Raw genomic sequence first — 25,568 nt, forward strand, 5'->3', positions numbered from 1 at the left:
AATAAAAATGAAATTAAAATATAAAAATGTATTTCTATAAATATTAGAGCTATGTGGTGGTTCTGTTTTTATATTGTTACAAATTTAAATGTTTTTTATAAATGGTGTAAATAAAATAAAACAATATCTAAAGTTATTTCATATATTCATGTGAGCTGTTTACTGGCACTGTTTTGATATTAATATTTTTTAAATATTATTCAATAATATTATTGATATCAAATAATATATATATATATATATATATATATATATATAATTGTAGATAAAAAAATTATATAAATATTCCAGCTATGTGGTGGTTCTGTTTTAATATTGTTACATATATATATATATATATATATATATTTTTTTTTTTTTTATATACAAATTATGTAAATAGAACGTATATCAAATAAAAATATAAAAAAATATAAACATTATTTTATATATTTACATGAGCTGTTTTCTGGCGCTGTTTGGTTATATATTAATTATATAATAACAATAACTATATATATATATATATATATATATATATATATATATATGTTTTTTCTATAAATTTGATATATTCAAGCTATATGGTGGTTTGTTTTAATATTGTTACGTATTAAAACAGTTTTATATAAATTATTATTTATGTAAATAAAAAGTAGATCATATAAAATTGTATACATTTATACCAGCTATTTGCTGGAGCTGTTTTGATATTATTATTATATTAGTTACATATATATATATATAATTTTTTTAATTAAATATATTTGAGCTATTTGGTGGTTCCGTTTTTATATCGTCACACATGGAAAGAAAGAAAAAAACAGCAGCAGCCATCAGCTCCCAAACTCCACTTCAGCTCTTGCACAGCCACTCGGTTTCCTCCAACCAGGGAGGAGAGAGACACACCAGCCCTTGTCTTAGCTCATTCCCAACGTGGAAAAGGACAGGAAAGATACCATATCAAATCAGCAGATTCCAGCAAATCATCTACGGATCATTTCCCATGCCGAATGCGTGTTAAAGAGCGCGCTCAGTGCGGCACACATCATCAGGCTGTGCTTTATTGCCATAGCAGCAGCGCGAGCTGCCTGTAGCTGGCACAGGAGCTAGCGACGAAACAAAGGAAACACTCACTAAATATACACGTCTACTGAGCAAACTGCTTCCCTGTTCTTTAAGGAGGAGAAGGCAAGACCTCGAAGACCAAAACTGACATGATGTTTCCACAATCCAGGCACTCGGTGAGTGTAAATCGAGCTGTTTGCTGGCGCTGTGTTGATGTTGTTAGCTGGCTTGAGCTTAGCATTGGCAGGAGAGACATCCGTGCAAGTGTGTGTATGCTGAAACTTATCGCAAAGATTAAAAATGTAACACATATTTCATAATATCGTCTTATAACCTTTTATATTTCCAAACCACACGTTTCTGACTTAAATATCCACTAATGCGTGATTTGGCAGGGCATAACTGGGTTCGCAAATGGGAACAATGTAGATGTTGTGTGCTTGTGACATTTAACAGTTGGTGAATTGTGTTTTATTATATTCAACTTCACTCTCAAACCTCATAAATGTGATGCATAACCGTTCATATCTCTTTATTAGTCTGTACTTTGCAACAACGCATGGAATTGTGAGATTTCACATGTTTATGTTGACATCTTTCAATCTTTTCTGATGAACTCTCATCATTTTGCCTGTGGCGCAAATGGAGTAACGTTAGTGCCAAAATCCATCGGTTAACTAACACTGCAATCACAGAACACTTTTTTGTTTTTGTTTTTTTTACTTTTGCCAAAAATCGAAGGTGTAAATCTGTAATGACATGCATTTGCATTATGCAAGATGTTTTCCCTGCAGCAAAGCAGAGGTGTGTGTGTGTTGTGCACCACCTCTTGATCTTTTAGCCAAAGTCTCTATCACTGCTCATGAACTCATTTATGGATTGAGTTGCACATAACGAGTTGTTTCTTATCAGCCTGACTAACCTAGGTAAGTGATTTAAAAGTGGGTTTAGAGTATTTAGAGCAATATGCCCAGACTGTGAAACCTCATCACATGTTAAAGTTTCCTGCTGGCTGTTACTGATTAATGAGCTAATATGACAGATATTTTGATTAGGCGCTCTTGATTAAAGCCGTAAGGCTGGAAATGGTAAGGAACTAGATGTCGATGAGCTGCATGATCTGGTTTGCTTTTAAAATGATCTTGTCACATTTGATCGCCACTTAAAATAAACATATAGTGGCATCCGCAGCCCGTTTTATGCCAATAATGCTGTATTTTCAAGTGAAACTGAGCAAAAATGTAGGGTGACACTTGATTGGTTAGTGTGAAGTGGACTTGGTGATGTCATGCGGAGAGGAAAGTCGTTTCAGTGGCGGAGCACTTTGTTTTGATTAAAGGACCAGGAACACATGGATGTTTATTTTTGTTCCTATTTATTAAAAATAAATGCATTATAAATGCTTCTCTTTTGTGATGAGCATATTTCATTTTTATTTTAAGTCAAACAAGGATGATTCCAACAATCAAGAATTTCTTCTTTTTTTGTGGGTCATATAAGTCTTTTTATCTCGCATCACATAAAATTAACATATTTGTACTTTTTTAAGGCAAGTCAAGGTTATTTTAGTTTGTAAAATGTCATGTGGTTTGACTGCCCCCCCCCCCCCCCCCCAAAAAAGATTTTTAATTAATTTTAAATGTGTAAAGTAAACTTTTGTCCTTGAATAATAGATTTAAAAAAAAAAAAATACTATTTTTTGAGTCATTAAATAATCCTTGAAAAGCTTTTCTTGAAAATCTTGAAAAATCATACGAAACCGACGTGAATGTGAAGAGAACTTTGCACTTCGTGAGAATCGTCGATACTCTTTTATGTCATTGACCCGTTAAGAAAGTAAATGGGGTAAATTTTGATGTTGACTAACATCAGGACTTCTTTGCATTGGGCTGAATGTTGGATGAATGGCTCATCCAACTAATATCATATTTTTCAGGTGTTTGAGCTGAGATGATGACCTGAACGGCTCCTTTACAGTCTGATAATGAAGGGCCGACGGGGAGCATGTGAAAATGTGGGCCCAGTTGTAGTCAGCACTACTTTGTTGCCACGGCACTGTGACTCCATAGCAACGACTTCTCACCAGACTTGACACAGAAGGTGTTTACTCTGACCAGCCTGAACAGTTCATGACTTCAATTGTTCACCCCGGTGTAGTTGTACACACAAGCCTTTTTAATCGTGCCAGCCCACCTCGACCGTTTTTTCCGAGGTCATCTAATGATGTTTGTATTCTCGTGACGACATTTTCGAACCTTACCCTCCTTAATTGGAGTATTAAGAACCAATACACCAAGTTATATCAGGGATGACAGATTTAAACCCTACATATGGCAAACGCATCCCGCTGTGTGCGCTCTAAAATAGTTGGCATTGTAGTACCTGCAAACATATCTCGTTTTTTGTGTGCCTGATGACACTTAATAGCGTTTTGTCCTCCATTTTGTTTGTTGAGTCGAGATCCAGACGAGTGATGTCATAATGGTGGGGATTTGTGAATTGGAGTGCGCCATTGATTGTGGCTTTTCAAGGAGTCATTTCTGAAAGCCATTGTTGCGGTAATGGCTTGAAAGAGAAGCGAGAGTTGGCACAGAAATGAACACACACCTATGTGTGTGTGTGTGTTGCCCCCGACCTGATGCTTTGGGTGGGGCACTCGGGTCAGATTTATTAAGTCGAGTGAGCAGGACAGATCTCCGTCTTTCCCTCCCCAGATCTCTCAACGCGGCGGATAATCCCACATCTTGCTCATTAAATAAACTCTGTTTCTTACACACACTCACAGCCACAGCTGCACACTCGCTTATGCATGCACGACGAAAAATGTATCGCGTACTGCAACTACTTTATTTTGCTACGCTAAGATTAAAAAAATGACTTGATTTGCTTGTATAGTGGTGAAAGTTTAAATCTGGCTCACGTCACTTGGCGATTTAGTATTTTTTTTCATTTCCTGTCCCTTTAAAAGGAAAAAGGAAAAGCAAATAAAAATAATATTGAAGTAACAAGTATATGAATAATAAGAAAAGAAGAAATAATTCGGACAATTCAGTATATTATATATATATATATATATATACACACACATATACACACATATATACACACACACACACACACACAATAAAGTAATTTAAATAATTCACGCATGTTAACATATAGTAATAATAATAATGCTTGCCTTAACAAGCACTGCTAATATATAAAAACATAAATATAATCTTTAATAAAGAAATTTTTAATGAGCATGTAGCAATTTTAATTCTTGCCTTTGCAACCATGACTAATAGTCTTTGATCAATTAAGTAAATAGGCAGCAACAATTTCAGTGTTCATTTCTGCAGGTTGAAATTGTAACGCACACACACACTCCTGAGCAGATGTCTTGGTTGTTGATGGCAAATCTGCTCATTAGCATCGCAAATAGGTCTTCGAACACCTTTCTGGACTGAAAAGGTGTATGTGGAGAAGACAAAGAAAAAGAGTGCCCATAGGTGTCACTGACTCCTTTATTTCCCTGATTTTTAGTATTAAATGAAAAATTCAGGCCGCTTCAAAAGAGGCGCTGACAATACAGCATCCGCCGTGAATGGGCTCGGCCTGTACCGTGGTGAAAGGACGAGGCACGGATGGCTTAATTAGCTTGTCTGACTGTTTGTGTTCCTCCTGGCCTTTGGTGTGAAGGACGCGTGCTGGGATAATTGCGTCGCAGGATTATTTTTACTAGCGCAGGTTTTTTGCCAGTTGCTTGTGGCTTAGAGGCTTTGTATGTTGCACACATGTTTCTGGATGTGTGTGTGTGTGTGTGTGCGCTGAGACAGAAGGGCTGCATCAGTATTCTCTGGCAGTGATGGACTTGCGCTGTGGGAAAGCTGCACCCCAGAGTAAAGCAGCGGTCTGGAACAAAGCAGCCTGGTGGGGGACTGTTTAATGTGGCAGCACCTCGCTCAGACCTGCCTGTCGACAGACACACCGGGCTGAAGAACCCCTTTCTAAAGCACTTCCGCCTCTACAACCAAAGACCACGAGCAGAGCAGCTCTCTTCTTATGGTGTGTGCACACCAAAAGAAAATTTAATATTTTGCGCGAGTAGATTACATACGAAGTCAATGTAAATAAGTGAATAGATGCGAATTCGTGCCGGGCGACACTATTGCTGCGATATTCGCATCATGCGTTGACGAGTTTAAGTTTTTTTTATATTTTATTTTTATTACACACATTGTACACATTTAATGCGTTTTGAGCGTTCATTTACACAACAATGGCGTTTTGGGGGCCTGAAAACGCAAACTTTCGTGAAGTGAAACGTTTTTAAAAACGATATACCTTTATTGTCTCAGTGTAAACTACAAAAATGTGAATTTGTGCAAACAGTGATGTCATGTGCATACATATTAAATGTTCAGTCTATATGCGCGCAGCGTTTCTTTACAAAGTGACATCACTAACTACTGGCCTGGTATAAATACAGCGTTTTTAGTCATTTTCGCAGATCTGATTGTTTTGACAAAGTTGTCGTTTCTACCCAAAACTTTCCATCATGTCTGATTCAAATTTAACAACTGTTTTTTACAGTTTAGTCTATTAGACTATATATTTTGTTCAATTATACGTGCGTTAATGCAAACACACTTTCCATGTCTGGTATTTGTCAGTTTTGGGATTGTAAGTTGTATTTAACTTGCATCAGTGTTGTTATTGTTAACCAAAACTAAAATGATTAAAAATCTGTTTCATTATTTAAAATAAAGCTGAAATAAAATACTAATAAAAACAAATTGACTAAAACTTAAACTGTCATTAAAATGAAAACTAAAAGCTAATTCAAAATACCCTTATATACCTCAAATAAATGGACTTGCAGTAGAATGTTGTTAAACCAATCTTGTACGATATTTTGGTTTAACTGTGAAACGTGAAGTGAATAAGTCTCCAGGGTTCTTTCCAAGGGGTCATTATTTGTGGGCAGCCGCTCGCCTCCCATAGCTGTGCCATTTGTTACAGAGTCGGGAGTAATCGGCTGTCTTCCGGAGTCTCTGACCCATGCCGAGCTCTTTACCAACAAGGCATCAATCACGATCGCTACTGTTCCATCTGTAATCTCGCAATCACCTTGACCCGCCTGCTTTTAATTTCCAGTCTTGAGCCGCTGTGCCGTTTGAGCTCTCTTCTTGACTGACGTTCCCATCGCTCGCTCTCTTGATTCCTCCTTCTCTTTCACTACCCCCTACCCGCTGTGTTGTGTATCCTTTATGCTGTGTGACAGCTATTTGTCTGTAATTTGACTGCCACCGTCAGCCTTTCCAGCGAGAGGAAGCTTGTGTTTGGGAGTGTGCGGCGCCTGAAGTGATAAAAGTTGAATAATTCCTTTCCAAACGACTCGATGAGGATGGATTGGAGCCGGGAAGTGGGATAACACCATTTCTCCTAAAGTGAAAGGGGGTGAGGGTTTGCAGTGACTGAGGATGGGCGAAGAGATAATCATCAAATCAACTTCCTGCCTTAACATGATTAGCCACCGCCATTATTTGGCAGTGTGGCTTCCGGTTCACCAGCCCCCATGTGGCTTTTGCCTCTTTGAAGAAACACTGTACCTTAAGTGTAATGTGGATACAGGTTTGGATACAGTAAGAGGTCTGTTCTTGTTAAATCAAGTTCTTACATTGCTGAGTTGCATTTTACAACTGGTTGCCTTTGGTGCCACAAAATGTTTTCTTGCCCTAATTTGTTTTTTTGGAACCAGTTTTAAGCGTGGTGTGGCATGAAATTTGGCACAGAAATCTCCATTACAAACCCCTGTCAGAACCTCAAATGAATCAAACTTTACATAAACCTAGGAGCCCTAACCTTTTAAACTGTTGTTTTGTTTTTCGGTTTGTGTTTTTTCAGTGGGAATACAAATGCAAAGTTTGTTTTAGAGAAACCAAATTTACATCCCACTATGGTAATGGGGATTCATGTGTGGTTTTTACCTCTGGTTACCATGGTCCTATTAAGTTTAAAAAAATGATGAATAATGTGCAATTTAAAACCTGAACCTCCATAAATTACCCCAAATTTTCTGTAAAAACTGAGAAACAAGTCTGTACTTTGTTTATGGGTCAAATCATGCTTTATTATTGGTAAATGGACTTTTTGGTGCAATAAATACACTAACATCACCATAATAATCAGGCCCTCTTCTATATGTACAACTTTTAGGCTATTAGGCCAAATCTAATTTTGTGTATATCTGATTGAAATCCGATTAGATTTAGAAAGTGTAAACGGCAAAAAAATCACATGAAATACGATTTTTGCTAATTTGTTTCGAGCTACATTCATAAGGTTTGAAATCCTATTTAAATCGTTTTTCGGGAAATCCGTTTCAGTCTGACTGCTCTGATCGGATTTTGCGTGGTTTGTGATTTTTCTCACCTCACGCAAAACGTAAACGCCAGATGTTGTTATAGGAAACGTGCTGAAAGTCGCTGCAGAAACAAGGCTGTGTTGCTTTGGATGTTTGTGTAGGAACTTCTTGTATGTTACACTTCTTGGCCTGCAAACATCCTGTAACTAATAAAGTAAGGAACCACTCGTTATACAAAAATCAGGTAACAGTTCATGTTTTACTTGCATATACAATTTAGTTTTAATCCAAATAACACATGCTGAGTGAACGATCAGCAATCAAGAGCATTCAACAGAAGATCTCGCTCTCTCTACAAAGTGCCAGACGAGCAGAAAATGGTGATATAGGAGACATGTTTGACCTACGGTTCTGCCGCTGCCTCAGAAGACGCAGTAGTCCAGCGCGGCGGCTACACTCTGTCATGTTGTAAATAAGACAACATTTGTATTGCCACCCCTCCATGTGGTGGTGGTGGTTGTTTTTTTTGGCGTATACCTACTAGTGGTCGACCGATATATCGCCAAGGCCGATATATCGGCCGATATTTGGCATTTTTGAAATATCGGCATCGGCCGATACGTTTTTCCGATTGGCCGATGTGTTGGAAGCGGGACTTTTGTTTTGACGGCGCTCCAGACTTTTATTTTGACGGGCGGCGCTGAGAACACCAGCGCCAGAAGAGAACGGCAACGGCAGCTCCTCAGATCACACAGCGCTCACTCATATTCTCCGTCTTCATAAATTTACGATCTCTGTCAGTCATATCTAATACTTTGTTAGACAGAACTGGTAAACAAAGAAAGTAAATGGTAACTTATGCGAAGTAAGTAAAGTAAAGCGTTTGCTTTTATATTATTTGTAACAGAAAAGGCAAAAAATCAGGCTAAAATACTTTCTAATTTGCCGTCAACATTCAGCAAATGCGCATCTACGTCATTTAAACAAATCTCTGAATGTCTAATAAACATTTAATTTCACAAACCTTGCAGATTTAATTGAATCCAGCTGTGATATCTTGTGAAGTGTGCATTACTGTCTGCAAGTGACGGTCGGTCCGTGCGAAGTGAGTGAATGCGAACAGAAGATCAGCTTCACAGGAGACGCGATCAAAAAACTTTAAATCCTTCATTTTAAAATATGCTGATATATAACCAGTTGCCAACTGTGTCATGTTCATATCTGTGATATATCCAGTTGCCAACTGTGTCATATTCATATCGTTTTCACTGTGCTGTATGTAATATTAGCATTACCTTGTCTTTATTTGAAAAAATATGATTACCAGCACGAAATTACCAGAATACTGAGTGCCCTGTTACAGTGTTTACTTTCTTTTTATTCACATATTCATATATTTCTAAACAATTACTTTGTGAAAAATACTGTAATAGGATTGCAAATTTAAGAAATTGCCATCTAAAGTATAAAAGCATGTTTATTTAAAAAAAAATGTATAATTTATTTATAATTTATTAAATATTGATTAAAATAAATATATATAAAAATACCGGCTTTATATCGGCCATCGGCCACCCTGTTCTCTTAAGATATCGGCATCGGCCATCAAAAAACCAATATCGGTCGACCACTAATACCTACCAATGCACTGTTACTGCCATAGACACCAATGCAGATATTCCGGAAAACGAAAGGGCAGCATGGGACACACAAATTGGATCTGAACAGTTACAGATACACAATGTGGGCAGTCAATAATTTCAGATCACATTCCAATCGGATAAACAAATTATCCGATTGGACTGACAGTGTGACTACGAATATCGCCTTATACTAGTCTGGAGTCTTTGACCATTTTTGGTCAAATAATTAATATCAAGAAATTGAAGTTCAAGTTGAGGGCATTGCATTGTGGGATACTGTATTCCTCACAGCATGCATTGTTTCATACTTCACAGTTTGACTAATGTCATAGTCCACTAGGTGTTGTATATGTATACTCTGCGTGGTATACGTCGTATACTATATACTACAGAAATAGTACAAATAGTACGCTATTCCAAACATAGCATCAGCTACAGGAAGACTAGGGGTGAGGATTTGGCTGTAGTTAACCTAGTGGCTCTTGGTTTGCCGGCATTTCACCGAACCACATTCGCTGTAATTCAAGTATAAAAACTCTCTTCTCTTCTTCAGATAACTACATCTGGGTCTTTGTATGTAATCCCTTGGGATGGGAAAAAAAAAACTGCCAACGTTAGAGTTGAAAGATTTTTCTAGAACATTTCCTTTTTCTGTTAAACGGTGGGGTGGGAGGCACAACTGTAAATTACTGGAATGATGAATCCCATTTAGCCACAGAAGACTCACAATTTGCCCACCAGCGTATAAAGCCTTTTAATGGTTTAATTGCATCTCAAAGGAGAAGCGCACAGAGGCAGAGTCAAATTAGGGATTGTCCCATATTTTGGCTCTTGTGCTGCATGAGTGCTTCTGTGTGTGGTTTTCTTTTTTTAAGTGAATATGGGATTTGCTCTAAAGCTTAAAATCATTAGACTAAGCTTCGCAACCCTGAAGGTTTCCATCGCTTCATTAAGGCTGGTGTAGCTTAGTGGTTAAAGATTTGACCTGGTAACCAAAAGGTTGCAAGTAAGGTGCGATTCAACAACCGAAATCTGTAGCTCAAATTGTAGAGAAGAGCCATGAGTCATTTTGAAAAAGTCAGATCACTCAGTGGCTATTTTTGCAAGGTTTCTGAGAAGCTATTTCCAGTTCTACACGTACAGCTCATATCTACTTTAATGGGAAAAGATAGAAATCTCCTGTGTGAAATGTTTGTTTGAATAACATTTCAAATTTGCACTAAAATCTGACAACAATGGTATCATAAATTGTGATTCTTTTGCTCAATTCACACGTAAAAAATATTTTACTTGTATAATGCTTATGCACATGCCCACTCAAGTTTAAGACACTAAAGGTAAAATGGTATTGAGTATTGATAATTATTAGACCGATAAGTACTGCCATTTTCTACTTTTTTGTAAAAGAAAAAAAAAAAAAAACAGAAAGAAATAAAGCACTTAAAAATCTATTTCTTTAAAATGCTACAAATGAACTTCAGCATCACTATTAAAACCTGATATTGATTTAGCTATTAACTTGCTAAAGCTTACATTTAAGATGTTTTAAAGTGACTACGTTTCTGTAAATGTAGCTAAATCACCATTGCATACTTGGGCCAGGCATTTAACTCCAGGATACTCCATATAAAGATTGGCTTTGTAAGTGTTCTTGAAGTTGCTTTGATTAAACGCATCACTTAAATGTCAAAGTAGCAAAGTTCAGTCATTATAAAAAAACAAACATAATTTTGCTCGTTATTTATTTCTTTAGGACTCTAAAGCACGTTTTCATTCACACAGCATGTTTCAATCTGTTTCAACACACTTGTATTAATGTATTAAAGACCGGTTTAAAGTCCTCTCTTTGCTTAGCACACAGCTAACACTGTTCAGTGCCTGCTTAAACCGCATGGATGACGTTATGCTGTAGCAAGCAGGTCAGCAATGGCCTCTGTTGAAAGCAAGTATTGTGCGTATGTAACACCCGTGATCTCCCCGTCGCCGGACACTCCAGCAGGGGCTATCGACTCAAACTTTCCCAATTGGCCCCATTCCCCCAGCATTCCCTAAGGAAACCGTATCTCCAGTGGTCACGCAGAAATGTGAGGACTACTGTTAGCGGCGTCTGAAAAAGATTGACTGTTTGGGCACTAAGTGCTCGCTGTTGACACAAGCCTCTCTTTCATATGCAGTGGAGCACAGAGCGCTCGGGCTAAGTACACAGTTTGTGTTAAAGGTTGGTCCGCTCGTACCATGGGTTTCAAGAATTTCATCCCCCGAGCTCTCACCCTGCAGAGCGGCACGGGATTTTTGAAACGGAAAAACGCAAACACTCGAAAGGAGTCAAGAACGGGTTGGCAATTTCGAAAATAACGTGATGAATTAGCTGCTAGATTGTTCAGGAGATCAAAGCGTCAAATAAAACCCAACCAAGTCCAGCATGCTGATGGATGACTAGTGTCTGAATTTTGTTTTCTTGCGTCTTTTTACTTGTAGGACCACAAGATCAAACATGAAAACATAATTATTGTCAATGCGTTTGTACTGATTTTGTTCTTCGTCTTTCTGCCCTAAAAGTGTATGAACGTCAGAGACCTCAAATCGTAGAGACACCAAAATTGGCAGAATCATTCTAATCTTGGTGCACAAACACACAACCGTCTGACACTAGGTGGCACTATAATAAGGTGATTTGCGTTTTGGGTTATAACTTTTGAACCGTAATGGCTAGAATAAATTTTCCCTGAATCCTAGTCAAGCCTTAAAATGTATAGCCCTAACTCTATATCTATATCTATATTACCAAAGTTATTGGTAAATTAAATGACATTTGACATATATTTTAACGAAACTTAATACACAGAGACCACAGGACATTTTGTCTATAATTCAAGTTTCGCTTCATTTTGAGTCTGAGAGTAATGACTTGTGGTTCAGTAAGTAAGTCATTCACATTAATTCACCAAAGATTCAAATTCATTTGACTCATGTCTACTAGGGTGGTCCTTATTTTTAAAGTCTCCAATTGTCATGCTCTTAACCCTTCAAATTGTTCCTTTATATAAGAAAATACAGCATGCCAATTTTTATGGCAGTAACATAATAATTACTGGTAGCTCAATAGCTTTAAACTTTCTGAGATTTTGATGATTTTCGTAAAAACAGATCATTTGAATTGGTATTGTACCTGGCTAGTAAAATTCCAAAAAAATCTCCATAAAAGCATCTAATGCACCATATATTCCTAAATATGTATTTTAGATACATATCTCAGTTTATTTATTGTAGAAACTAAATCCAAATTAATCCATCCATGACCCGGTTAAGCAGATTTACCTTTCCTGGTGGAATCAATACATATTTCTATTGATGATCACCTTGGTTATTGTTTGGGTTTAGAGCACATTTTTTGGTTTAAAAAATTACATTACGTTCCTTGAAATTGACCCGGAACTTTGGCCGAATCAAGCAGATTATCAGGAGGCACAGGCAACCATACATGCAATGAAAGTAGTCAATGATCACGCCGAGAGAGGAGTGGCTCTGATTCAAGAATACAATGGCAATCTCACACACTCTGGAGAACAATTGCAGTTTCTCCTTCATGTGGTGGAAGATCACCGACGGATCTATCCAGACTGCAAAAAGTCAACACTGGCTGCTGAGCATCAGAAATGAGGGATTGTTGAAAACTTTGTGCTTTTTTGAGATTGTTGTCATTGTTGTCATGTCAGTGTTGCTCTGATTTCAATAAAATGTAGTTCATTTGCAGCAACTTTTAATATTACTTGCATATCACAATAACGCCGCACAGCTTAACATAGGCAATCTTCCACATGATTGAGCTACCTCTAAATATCATTTTTTTTGTCAACATTTTTGCATATTTCTAATTTTGAAGTTAAAAGGAACAGTTTAAGAGGTTAAGACACTAACATTTTGCACACAAAAAAATTGGACTTGATAAGGACCACCCTAATGTCTAAATGAACTGGTAAAAAAAAACTAAAATAATTTGCTCATCGTCGACCCTCATTCTACCCAGAGAACAGTTCATTCTACTGTCACGTAACAAAGTAGTCAAAAAGACCAAAATACACATTTTTAGAGTTCATTTTCAATAGCCAGAATCTGAAACATTGGTAATAGCAGAGATCTTGTTTTTTTTTTGTTTTTTTTCAGCATTACTAGAATTACAGCTGGAAGGTCTGCATTCATCAAAATTCAAGTGTGGCAGTTGCTTATTGGGAAAACCGCCAACATATCACCAAGTCTAGGAAAAATCTACCCTGAAAAGCGCAAAATGGTTCCAATAACATCTGCATTTTCCCTGCAGGTGTGTCCCCCACACTAGGGAAATAAGCTCACCTGCAAGCCGAATCCATGTAATTCAAAAACCTTGGGTGATGTCGAGCTCCAGACATGACTGACACCTTCTAAATGATGAGTTTTGAATATCGCAATAAGCCCTGTGAGATTTTATTTGCTGATTTTTATACAGTACACTTGAATTCACTCTTGATTACAAAATTTCCTGTTTAGAAAGCTGCATCTGTTTTGGCTGGAGTTCTCCGTTCTTGGCATTGAAGCTGCTGTGATGCTCCGTCCCCTGGATGCCCAGCTGATGCTGCGACTAACGCTTTCTGAATAATGCAATTGACCGCCGTAAATTGCTTTCGTTCCAGGCTTCATCGCAGCAGCTGAAGTTCACAACGTCAGACTCGTGCGACCGCATCAAGGACGAGTTCCAGTTCCTTCAAGCACAATACCACAGGTATGCGCACACACTTGCAACAGCTTGAAGGAATAGTTCACTTAAAAAATGAAAACGGTCATCCTTTACTCGCATGTTGTTCAAAACTTGTGTGAGGTTCTTTCTTCTGTGGCAGTCATTTTATTTACTATTATAGTATATTTTATTAATTCCTTTTAATTAGCTTATATTTTTATATTTTAGTTTAAGTTTGAGTAATTTATTCTGGCTTTTGTTATTGTTCAGTTTTTTATATTTCTTTTTAGCTTTATTTCAGTTTTATTTTAGTACTTTTAATTGAGAATTATTGAATTTAACGACTTTAACATTCAAACTGCATGGACCTGTTTTATGATACTTTAAAGGTGCTTTTGCATCCTTTTTGGAGCTTTAGATGCAAATACAAAGACTCGCTCAGATATTAATTTACTAACTGTTCTGACTGATTCTGTGAGTTCATTCTGTGAAGGAATCAGCAGTTTGATTCAGACCCAGAACTCATGAGTCGTCTTGTGCAATTCATCAGTCATTTGTTGTTGAATCAGATTACAGTAGAAAAGAACAACCAGCACAGTATGATTCAGAAAGTAGTCAGATGTAGTCAACTGCTTTGATTGATTCACTGAGTTTGTTCTGTGAGGGAATTGCCAGATTGATTCAGACCCCATAGCTCATAAGTTGTTCTATTCATTAAAAGAACCGTTCATAAGACTCATTTGTTCTTGAATCCGACTATAGTAGAAAAGTAATGACTTGTGATTCAGTGAGTGAGTCAGATGTCAATAGACCTTTATCACAGTCTGCGTGTTGTCGTATCCTGGCCTGATTAGTGATTAGTAGCGTAATTGGATTCCCGCCTTCATTATTGTCAATGGACGATCGCCAGTTTTGACAAGAAAATTACACTACACTTAGTTGTAGATGTTTCAAATGGGTTTATTTAGCCTTATATGATACCCTACCATTTGTGTAGTCTTCCATTTTAATGTGCAACGAGGCTATTGTCAGCGCTGCCGGTGTTGACCACGGCGAACGCTGTGAGTGTGTGTGTTAGAAATCAGGAATGCTGAGAGAACATTGTGCATGGTAAGTTTTTCATCTTCAAATCAAGCTTCAGCCGAAAAAGTTTAAATCCCGTCTGGCTTGAGCACTTCCCATAATATTTATGCATTAGGTCAGTAGGCGGAGACTGTCTTTTGTGGCTGTTCGAACACATTCGACCACATGAGCGTTTACACTACGAAAACAATCCGGTCGAATGTGTTTTCGACTACCTCTGGAAGTGGTCGAAAGTTGACAAGCTCAAACCGCTTTAGACCCGGTTTACACCTGTATTTAGAGTCGTCCACTTGTGATCTGATCGACCAAAATGCATCCAAGGTGTAAACAGGGCCATAGATGAAGTATCTATGATGAACTGTACATCAATAAATCACAACAGTCCTGTGCTATGGGCACTTCCATTGATACAGGCGACGCTACTATTTTAAGCTCTTGCTTTTTGAATACGGAAGTCTAATAATAAAGGCCTATTTAGTAACTGCTCTGATTGATTCAGAAGCAGAACAGAGCAACCAGAACCTTTCAAGTCAAAAAGTAATGACATAATGAAAGTAATGACTTGTGTGTGAATGAGTCGGATGTTAATTCAGTTGCTGCTCTGATTGATTCAGTGAGTTAATCCTGTGAAGGAATCACCAGTTCCTTAAAAGAACCAGTTCATACTTCAGAAAAGAGCATCCAGCACATTATCAAAAGTTTCACAGAAGAAAGCAAGCCAATCGGGTTCAAAACAACATTCCTTTTAACCGTTTCTTTAGGGTGGTCCTCTACAAAGCAGTGTGACTAAATTCACTATTAGCCGGCATATTTGTTTTATCACTTCTAACAAGCTTCCCCTAGTGCCTCATTCCCATGCCGATTAACACGGAGCGGCTACTGTGATCTGATCCGTCTGATGCCTTAACTCCTGTAAAAGGAGACGGAAGACTCTTTAAAGACACAAAGACGCTGCTACTGTCCCGTCTTTAAGGCAACATGTCTTTCCCTCCCTATTCCCATGACAACGAGCAAACCCTCATTTAACCCTGGTTCACAGAAGAATAGGCCCTACGTTTTTGTATGTGTATTCAGAGCATGGATTCACCGCCATTGACTTCAATTGAGATTCAACAGACAAGGGCTTTTTTGGTGCTGCGTTCAGCCTTTTAAAGGAAATGTACTGCAGGCGGTCCCCAGAGCCTCGCCGAGCTGTCGCTCCCTTCTACAAATGCATAAATAGATCAGGGAATACATAAATCAAAATAAGGATGACAGCAGGAGCGATTTGGAGGCGGAAAGAAACGGCAATACAACTCCATCAATGTGTCGTTTTTTGGCGTCTTTTTTTTTCTCCGAGAGCATCTTTGGAACCTTCAGGAGGTCTCGGCCAATCAGTGGCTGGCATGGCCAATCACAGGTAGCCTGGCAGCAGGGAGGATGGTCACCATGACAACACCCAATATATGTTACACAGTCATAACAGCCCAGTTTTTTTCCCCCCTTTTTTGGGATAAGTGGAAGCAGCAGACTGGAGAGGTATGAAGAGACAGAATGCTTGTCATACGCCAACGAAACAAAAACCTCTAGTATGTCGTGTCACTTTATTTGTATAGAGATCAAATGCTTTCTCTTGGCTTTCTTTTGTCAGTTGCTTTCCCAATCCCAATTTTTTTCCATATGGAATTACTAGTTGATTATTCACTTTGTTTTCTTTGGGAATAATGAAATAAGTCTTGAAAGGAGTCACGGCCTAGTGGTTTGTACACATGCTGACATCACATCGAGTCTTGGTGCATGGTGGGAAATTCTGGTTCGATTCCAGTTTGGGTGGTGTGATAAACCAGTTCCTGCCATTTTCTCCTCAATGCCACAACTAAATGATAAAAATGGATAAAATATTTTTGAACAAAATGTACATTTTTGCATCCGATAAATCAATTTAACTCAAAATATCGTAGTATCGCGCTACAGTGCACATGCCGTCAGTTGCAGTTCTGGCGCCTCAAGATGCTGTACAATGCCACATACATTCACATCACGTTTAGTAACACAGCGGAAGGGTTACGCTCAAGTGACATTGCAGTTCTTCGCAATCATGAACGTTTATTATTTGCATGCGTTTTAAAGCCTTGCCAGTTAAACATTTTATTCGCATGTTGTTCAGTGCGCACACTAAAAGCCTGTCGCACAGCGTGAGCACTAAACCAAGTTCTCTTTCACGTCTTATTGCGCTTAAACTGATAGATACACATCAGGTTTACATAAAGGCAGTCAGTTATGTCTTAAGTGGCCATAAACAGTTTGGAGAAAATCGGATGCATATCTGTATAAGAGATCTGTGCATTCGGTCTTAGGCCCTGTTTACACGAGAACGCTCGCGGGTGAAAACGTAAAAATATTTTATCAGATGTGCCTTTCGTTTAGACGGCGACGCCGTTTTTGGGGCTTAAAAACGCGAAAAAGTGAAACCACCCTTGTGGGAATTCTTAAAAACACTCCACCGTCGCGCTCCCGTCTAAAGGCCCTTGCACACCGAGTCGAAATTATCGCATGCGTTTTTTCGCTTTCGTGATTCGGTGGCTCTGAACTGTCAAAACACCATTCAAAATGCTTGCTACGGATGCAAAAAACACAGAAAATCGAACCTGATTCGATTTTTTTTTTTTGACGGACGAAAGTTTCGGAGGCAGTGTACAAGCGTGATTGACATAACGTGAGGTCGTATTTATTTTTTAACGTGCGGAAATTTCGGACGCGAATTTCGGACTCGGTGTGCAAGGGCCTTAAAGGGTAAAAACACGAAAGTCTGCTAGACTGCTAGGTTGTACGGAGGCGCGCGGACTTGGTGTTGTTGTGTGGCAGTGCTTCACATTGCCACCTAGCCGCCTGGAGTGCATACTGCATCGTATTTCACACACTTTTGCGTCACCATATGCACGCAGATTTCCCCCCCATAACGCTCGTCTAAACGCAGAATAAATAGTGATAACGCAACGCCACTTTTGCGTTTTCTCTTCAGATCGTTTCCGTGTAAACAGCCTTAAAGTGACAGCAGCCTAATATACCAGCTACCATTTGTCATTAATGTTAATTAAAAAAAGGCAAAAAGAAAATCACTTACTGCTCTTCACTGAATAACTTCTGTAGCTTTAATAAGAATCAATGTATCATTTATACAGTTAAGTCTATGTAGTGTTTTATTTTAACATTTGTTTATTCAATTTCTTACTTGAATGCTACTGTTAAATACTGCAGGCAAAGAGCTTTTCTGATTGGCTAGTTTTCTGATTGGTAGATGTGACATTTAATGAGTGGCCTTAGCGTTTTTAGCTGACTATTAGCTCTAAATTTCTCTCCCCATCTACCGACTCTGCCAAAAGAATGTGAAAAAGTCCGAAAAGTCTCTGAAGCAGTCTGAACTCTTCAACTGATCCTGTTGCATAATATATGTCTAGTCAGTGTCTGTTCTTTTTTATTGACCAGTCTTTTTTTTTCCTCTTTTCAGTCTGAAGCTCGAATGTGACAAGCTGGCCAGTGAGAAGTCAGAAATGCAACGTCATTATATCATGGTAAGTCTGCACAGAACGCACTCTCCTCCAGAGGGACGCGCCTTAGGCTGGATGTGCCGGAACATATTCACATCCGCAAGAAACTTACCTAGCCCTCACCTGTCTGATTTCATTGTGTCTTATTCTCTGTCTGCCTCAACACTGTCTTTTCTGCTGCTCTATTAACATTCTCTACCTCCTGTCCACCCAGAGGCGTCATGCACCCCTCTTTTGAGGGGACGCCAGTGACATACCTGACCTACTTGGTATCATAGATGAGATTAGACTTGACTTATTATATTATATTATATTATATTATATTATATTATATTATATTATATTATATTATATTATATTATATTATATTAAATTGATTATTTATTGACAACTTGGCAGTTCATTATATTATTAATTTTCAGCTTGATTATTATTATTTACTTTTCTTTTGTTGTTTACAAACAACAGTATGTGTGTGTGTGTGTGTGTGTGTGTGTATATATATATATATATATATATATATATATATATATATATATATATACATATATATATATCACGATTCTTAATATAAGAAAAGCCACATTATATAAAAGTTTTGTTATATATTGTGCATTTACTTATTTACAAACAACTTAGCAGTTCTTTGATTTTTATTTATTTATTTATTAACAAACAACTAAACTATTATATTAAAGGTTTTTTTTTCAGCTTAGCGGTTCTTATATGTGGTAAATATGTGTGTTTATATTATATTTTTTTAAATATTTGTTCAGCTTGGTGGTTTTTATATTTTATATTAATCTATTATGTTATATTCGGTACAACTAAGCGGTTATCATAATTATTTTTCTCCTTCTTATATATTATATTAACTTGTTTTGTATATTATATATTTATTTGTTTATATATTATACATGTATATTTATTATATATGTGTATATATAATAAATATACATATATAATAAATATACATGTATAATATATAAACAAATAAATATATAATATATATAATATACAAAACAAGTTAATATATTATATAAGAATGAGAAAAATAATTATGATAACCACTTAGTTGTACCGAATATAACATTTTATATTATATTATTTTTTATTTAAATGTTCAATAATTCTTCAGTTTATATTTCAATAAATATTTTTCTTTCACTAATTGTGCAACTTAATTTTCTAGAATGCAAGTAAAATGAATGTTTAAGAAGTTGTATTAAAAATCCACTTGGCTCATGTTGAATCTGGCCGTGATCTTCAGGCATCATGTATGCTTTGTCTTCCTCTCCTCTCTAGTCCCCCCCCCCCCATCCCCTCCTTTTTACCTTGTCTGCCATTCCTCCTTTTGTCCATACTCTGCTCTCTCTTTTCTCATCCATCCCCCCCGATGATATCCCCTCCCTCCTTCCCCTCCACTCTAACCTCGTTGTCTCCGGCCCGGGCCTCGTGTTGCCGTCTGATATTCCGCCTCTAATTGATCCGTCGAGCGGCTTAATCTCATTTAATCTGTGCGGCGTTGCTCTCACGCGCATCAGCCAGAGCGCCCTCCCTCCCTCTAATAGCCTATCGGGTTCCCCCGCTCTGTCCGCACCCGCTGGAAGATGGGGAGGGTGGGCGTCTGCTTTGCGCGGGTGGTAATTGCTTTAGGGACCTACTGCTGCTTGGCAAAGCCGACCCTGATCCAACTCTGGCTCCATCACTGATGCTCCCCGGTCTTGTTTAGCTGCAGAGGTTGTGTTACGCTGCTCGTTGACGTGTGGATGATGAGCGAGGCTAGCACTTTAGCACGTAGTACGCACTAGTATGCCCGCACATGTTACACTGGGGTTCTAGATGTTCAGTGCTGTAATACTAAAAAAGTTCATGTCTGACTTTATTTCTTTGCAGTACTATGAGATGTCCTATGGGCTGAATATCGAAATGCACAAGCAGGTGAGTTCGTCGCTTCTACGTCTAATCTGATGAAATTACGCCCATCCAGTTTACACTCTCAACATCTTCATCACTTTTGCTCAACGGTATTGAATGCTGATGCTTTTAGTTTGAGACTGTCTAAACACAGAAGTGTCAGTAGGGGGCCGAATTATGTTCACCCAATTACTAACCCTCATGTTGTTCCAAACCCGTAAGACTTTTATTCATCTTCAAAACACCATTTTTTTAAATGAAATCTGAGAGATTTCTGTCCCTCCATTGATAGTCTTCGCAACTACCACTTTGACGCTTCGAAAAGATCATAAAGGGATTTTAAAACGAATCCTTATGAATCAAGTGGTTTAGTCCAAATTTTCTGAAGAGACTAGATCGCTTTCTATGATGAACAGATTGAATTTACGTTTTTGTTCAATGGACTGTAATCTGAGAGATTTCTGTCCCTCCATTGACATTTAAAATACCTTCGTTTGTGTTTTGATGATGAACCAAAAGCTTGCGGGTTTGGAAAGAGGGTGACAAATTATGACAACTGGTTTATTCACGGCATACTATTTGACTACACTTTATAGGCTGTGATAGCTGGGAGATTTTTTGATGAATATGGGACACAAAAACACTGAAATGGTCCATAAAAATTAAACATTTTTACCTGTTTTTTTTTTTTTTGTTGTTTTTGGCTTGCCTTTCTAACATTTAATGGCTCTATCACAAAAAAAAGTTTAATATAAATATATATATTATGAATGAGAGTATGAATGAGGATATATAAATGAGTATTTGAATCATGCAGTGACTGAAATAGTTTTTTTCCCCCTCAAAATGAGAAATGCTCCAATAAGTGTTGATTTACAGAACAGTTAGTGGTTAGTAGGGCGTCAAAATCTAAACACGTGCCATTGCGCCGCTGCAGCCAGTCTCGAGAACACAATTCATCAGTCCCTGACCCTTTATGTGACACAGGTGAAATATGTTTTAAAAAAGTCAGCCAGCCACGGAAGAGTGTGTGCGAAAGAGAAATACAGGGCATGAATGCAAAGGATAAGGCATGCCAGTGTTTGGTATGCAGTCATTTCACTTTCTCTCTCTCTCTCTTCTGCATGCTGTAAGAAGTGTCAGCATGGCAGGCTATTGAAACAGGGTTATTGTTGCCTCTCTCTTTGTCCCACTGCATGTTTTTTTTTTTCTCCCAAAAAAAAATTCTCAAGCTCTCGCAGGCTTTTCAGTGCTCAGAAAAATCACGTTTACTGACATGAGCTTTCTCTATATTCATCTATATATCAGTCTCTTTATTTAGAAGTTTTTTTAACCTAAATACGTGCGTGTGTGTGTATGCATATATATATATATATATATATATATATATATATATATATGTATATGTGTATATAATATTTATAGCTAAAAGTAAGATATAAAAAAACATCTATTTATTACATTTTCTTGTGAGCCATCAAGTGTTATCAAGGCAAGCCATATATATTAGTCATAATAATTTATTATTTATTCTGTATTTTTATATTTGCTGTCAATTACGTAGTCAGGAATATGTTTGTTTATATTTTTTGGAGCTGAATAACTGGGCCATTTGTGGCTAATTTAAAAGGGAAGAATTTGCTGAGCGTGTGTGTGTGTGTGTGTTTCTCCCTGCAGGCAGAGATCGTGAAGAGATTAAATGGGATCTGTGCTCAAGTCTTGCCTTACCTGTCTCAAGAGGTACGGAGAGATGGCAGCGCTACCTCAGCATTTAGTTTATAGCATTACACTTCCGTCTTAAACACTCAGTTAGTCTGATTTGATTTTAATGATTTTAATGTGAATGTGGGAGCATATAGCACGAGATGTGATTGTGATTCAGATTATTATTATTTTCCAGCACCAGCAGCAGGTTCTGGGGGCGATAGAGAGAGCCAAACAGGTCACCCCACCAGAGATGAACTCCATCATACGGGTAAAGTGTGTGTGGGACTCATGTGGATGACACACAGGTTTATACAGAAGGCTGTTTATGGAAATGCATCTGAATGAGTTTATGGAAGTCTAATTATGTATAAAGAAAGGTTTTATTAATTAGTTTTGTGCATTTATATGGCTGTCTGAATATCTTAACTCTTAGTGTAGAAACAATTTTCACAGAAATTGCTAGTAAATTTCACAAATAATTACAAAGAAACGGCAAGCAACACATTGGGTTAAACGCAAAAAATGTAAGTAGAAAGAATGAATAGTGTTGTCACACCAGTAATCTTTTATATATTTTTTTTTTTACAGTGCATGACAAAAACAACATTCATTAAGCATTTGCAGCTCTTACTTTGTACAGTGATAACGCAAAATAATCCAATATGCAAAAATCAAGAAAAATAACCACAGTGCAAATGGAGTAAACAAGCAATATTATAAATGACATAACCAATAAAATAAAACCATGAGAGGCCATACCTCAATTAATAGGAGTATTAAATAAAACATAAAAGACCATATTTTATCAAATTACAGCAGTGATCTAAAAATGCCAGTGTTCAATAATTCATTACTGATTACATTTATTAATAAATAGTAATCACAGTTAATAGTTTTTGCACCATGTAACATAGATAAATGGATACTGTCATTTTGTGTCTTATTCTCACCAAGTTTGCATTTATTTAGGAGAAAAAACAGTAATATAGTGGAATATTAGTACAATTTAAAATAGCTGTTTCTATTTTAAAATTCCTATGATTGCAAAGATACATTTTCAGCAGCCATTAGAATAGAACAGCATTTTTTTTGGAAATAGAAGCCTTTTTTTGACATTATACATATTAGTACTGCCACTTTTGATCAATTTAATGCATCCTTGCTAAATAAAACTTTTAATCTCACTGACCCCAAATTTTAGAATGGTAGTGTATATAGATTTGATTCATTGATTTAGAATTGGCAGGTTCATCCAATCAAACTTTTGAGTTGAAACTGTATTTTATCATAATGTTGTAAGTGCAAAGTGTAACAGTAAAAGTAAGAAATCCCTGTATGTGTGTGTTGTGTAGCAGCAGCTCCAGGCTCACCAGCTCTCTCAGCTGCAGGGGCTGGCACTGCCCATGACCCCTCTCCCTCTGGGTCTCAGCCAACCGGCCGGCCTCCCCGCCGTCACCTCCAGCTCCGGCCTCTTCTCCCTCTCCAGCATCCTGGCCTCTCAGGCCCAGCTGGCCAAGGAGGACAAGAGCACACGCGAGACCTCCGACAGCCACCGCGAGGAAGACGGAGACAAGTCCGACTAGTCGCCGCGCCGCCAAAACCCGTTCCTTCGTCCGGTCATCATCCAGAGCTCAACGTAGAGCAGAGGCACTTGTTTCCCTTTTTCTTTTCCTTCATTTTCCACTCTTTTTCCATCTTTCTATCTTCCCCTCTAAATTGCTACTGTGTTCACATGCCTAACATCATTCGTTCTGGTTCATTCCCGCAGCTTTCTATATGTATTATACCAATCCACCTTTTTATTGTGTTACGGATGCTTGATTTGATTTTCTTTACACTATTTCTTGCCTGCGTGTATGTATATATCTATATATATCTATATCTATCTATATAGATATAGATGTATAGATATAATTGTATATTTCTTATGCTAGTTGTGGAAATGGTCTACAAAATGGTGCAACCATTAATGGACCATCGACCCTTCAGTAATAACGCCTTTTTGTTTTGTTTTCCCCCCCCCGCTCACTCTCTTCCTCTTAAAATCTTTCACCTTTTAAAGCTACAATCTACAATAACGGAGTCAAAAGCACTTTGGCCCTAGGCAGTAACTCTGAGACTAAAAGCAACTTTGCATCTAAAAACTTAGCCGCAGCATAATCCATTTAGAGTTTAAAGGATCGGTGTTATTTCTCAAAGGCACGGCTGTTGCATCTATCCTACCTTAAAGGGATAGTTCAAGTAAAAATGAGGTTTTGTTTTATTTTTATGTTGTTCCAAAATTATTTTACTTGCATTCTTCTGTGGAACACAAAAGGAGACGTTTTGAAGAATGTTCACACTGCTCCTTTTCCATACAATGAATGGGTAAAGACAAAAAATCCTAGTCCATATGACTTATGTACTATATTTGAATTGTTCTGAAGCCATTTGTGTGTAAAACTAAAATTTAAGATGTTATTCACTGGAAATGTTGCTTGATAGCGTAGTCACCAATTTTTTTTTTTTTTTTTTTTGTATGGAAAAGAGCAACTTTGACATTCCACAGAAAACATCTTTTGTACTTAACAAAAGAAAGTCATACATATGACATTTGAGTGAGTAAATGATGATCAAATCTTGTTTCAAACCTGTTTGACTTTTCTTCTGTGGAGCACAAAATGAAGACGTTTTGAAGAATGGTCATGCTGCTCCTTGAGAGTGAATAGGGACCAAAAAATTAACTACACCACATGACTCCTGTATTCCATTCCAAGTGTTTTGAAGCCATTTGTTTGAGAAATTTAAGGTGTTATTCACTGGAAATTTAGCTTGATAGCTGTGGTCACCATTCACTTTCATTAAACGGGAAAACATCTAAACATCTCCTTTTGTGTTCCACTGAAGAAAGTAATACTGATTTAAAACGATATGAGGGTGAATAAATGATGATTGAATCTTCCTGTTGTTTCAAACCTGTTTGTCTGACTTTTCTTCAGTGAAAGACAAAAGGTGATGTTTTGAGGAATGTCAAAGCTGCTCCTTTCCATGCAATGAAAGTCAATGGGGTCCAAAGCTGTCAAGCTTCAGAATGGAAAAAGCATCATAAAACTAGTCCATATGACTCCTGTATTATATTCTGAAGAAACGTGAATAATTTAAGTCGTTATTTATTGAAAATTTAGTTTGATTGCTGTGGTCACCATTCACTTTTGTTGTGTGGACGAGAGCAGCCTGGACATTGCTCAAAACATCTCCTTTTGTGTTCCACTGAAGAAAGAACGTCATACAGGTTTGGAACAACATGAGGGTGAGTAAATGATGACATTTTTGGGTGAACTGTCCTTTCAAACTGCTTGACGAAACGTGATGAATAGTGTTGAAATGAAGAAAGAACATTTCTGCAAGGCTCTTCAACGTACTGTATATCTATATACCCGTTTGCCTGATTTCTAATGTGTTTGGAAGCTGTGTCGTGCTGTCTTAGACAGAGAATATTAGATGAATCCTCTGAGAAGCTAGCTAACCTGCTCACCAAGTGAAAAGGGATGCTGTTTAAAAGATATTTTTGGTTTTCTTTTATAGTAATGTTGATTGTCTAC

At 37.5% G+C, this 25,568-nt stretch overlaps 1 protein-coding gene across 2 annotated transcripts; it reads left to right on the top strand.

The window, feature by feature from the left end:
• Positions 1 to 831: 831 nt before the first annotated feature.
• tle5 (TLE family member 5, transcriptional modulator) lies at positions 832 to 23,709 on the top strand. 2 transcript variants are annotated; one of them, XM_084116207.1, is made up of 7 exons: positions 832 to 1,223; positions 13,710 to 13,798; positions 18,324 to 18,387; positions 20,260 to 20,304; positions 21,958 to 22,020; positions 22,181 to 22,255; positions 23,340 to 23,709. In XM_084116207.1, the coding sequence occupies exons 1-7, from the start codon at positions 1,197 to 1,199 to the stop codon at positions 23,568 to 23,570; spliced, it is 594 nt and encodes a 197-aa protein (XP_083972333.1). In that variant the 5' UTR covers positions 832 to 1,196; the 3' UTR covers positions 23,571 to 23,709. The 2 variants fall into 2 exon arrangements, with proteins under 2 accessions (XP_083972333.1, XP_083972334.1); XM_084116208.1 differs by having other exon boundaries at positions 23,343 to 23,709.
• Positions 23,710 to 25,568: the final 1,859 nt, after the last annotated feature.

This window comes from Abramis brama (genome assembly GCF_963993115.1).
Source record: "Abramis brama genome assembly, chromosome: 6".
Lineage (NCBI taxonomy): Eukaryota > Metazoa > Chordata > Actinopteri > Cypriniformes > Leuciscidae > Abramis > Abramis brama.

Bases quoted from the DNA above. Each gene is read 5' to 3' on its own strand.
- tle5 (XM_084116207.1), top strand. From the start codon at position 1,197: ATGATGTTTCCACAATCCAGGCACTCG. The intron at 1,224-13,709 runs GTGAGTGTAAAT...CTTTCGTTCCAG, and splicing joins TTCCACAATCCAGGCACTCG to GCTTCATCGCAGCAGCTGAA. The intron at 20,305-21,957 runs GTGAGTTCGTCG...TTCTCCCTGCAG, and splicing joins ATATCGAAATGCACAAGCAG to GCAGAGATCGTGAAGAGATT.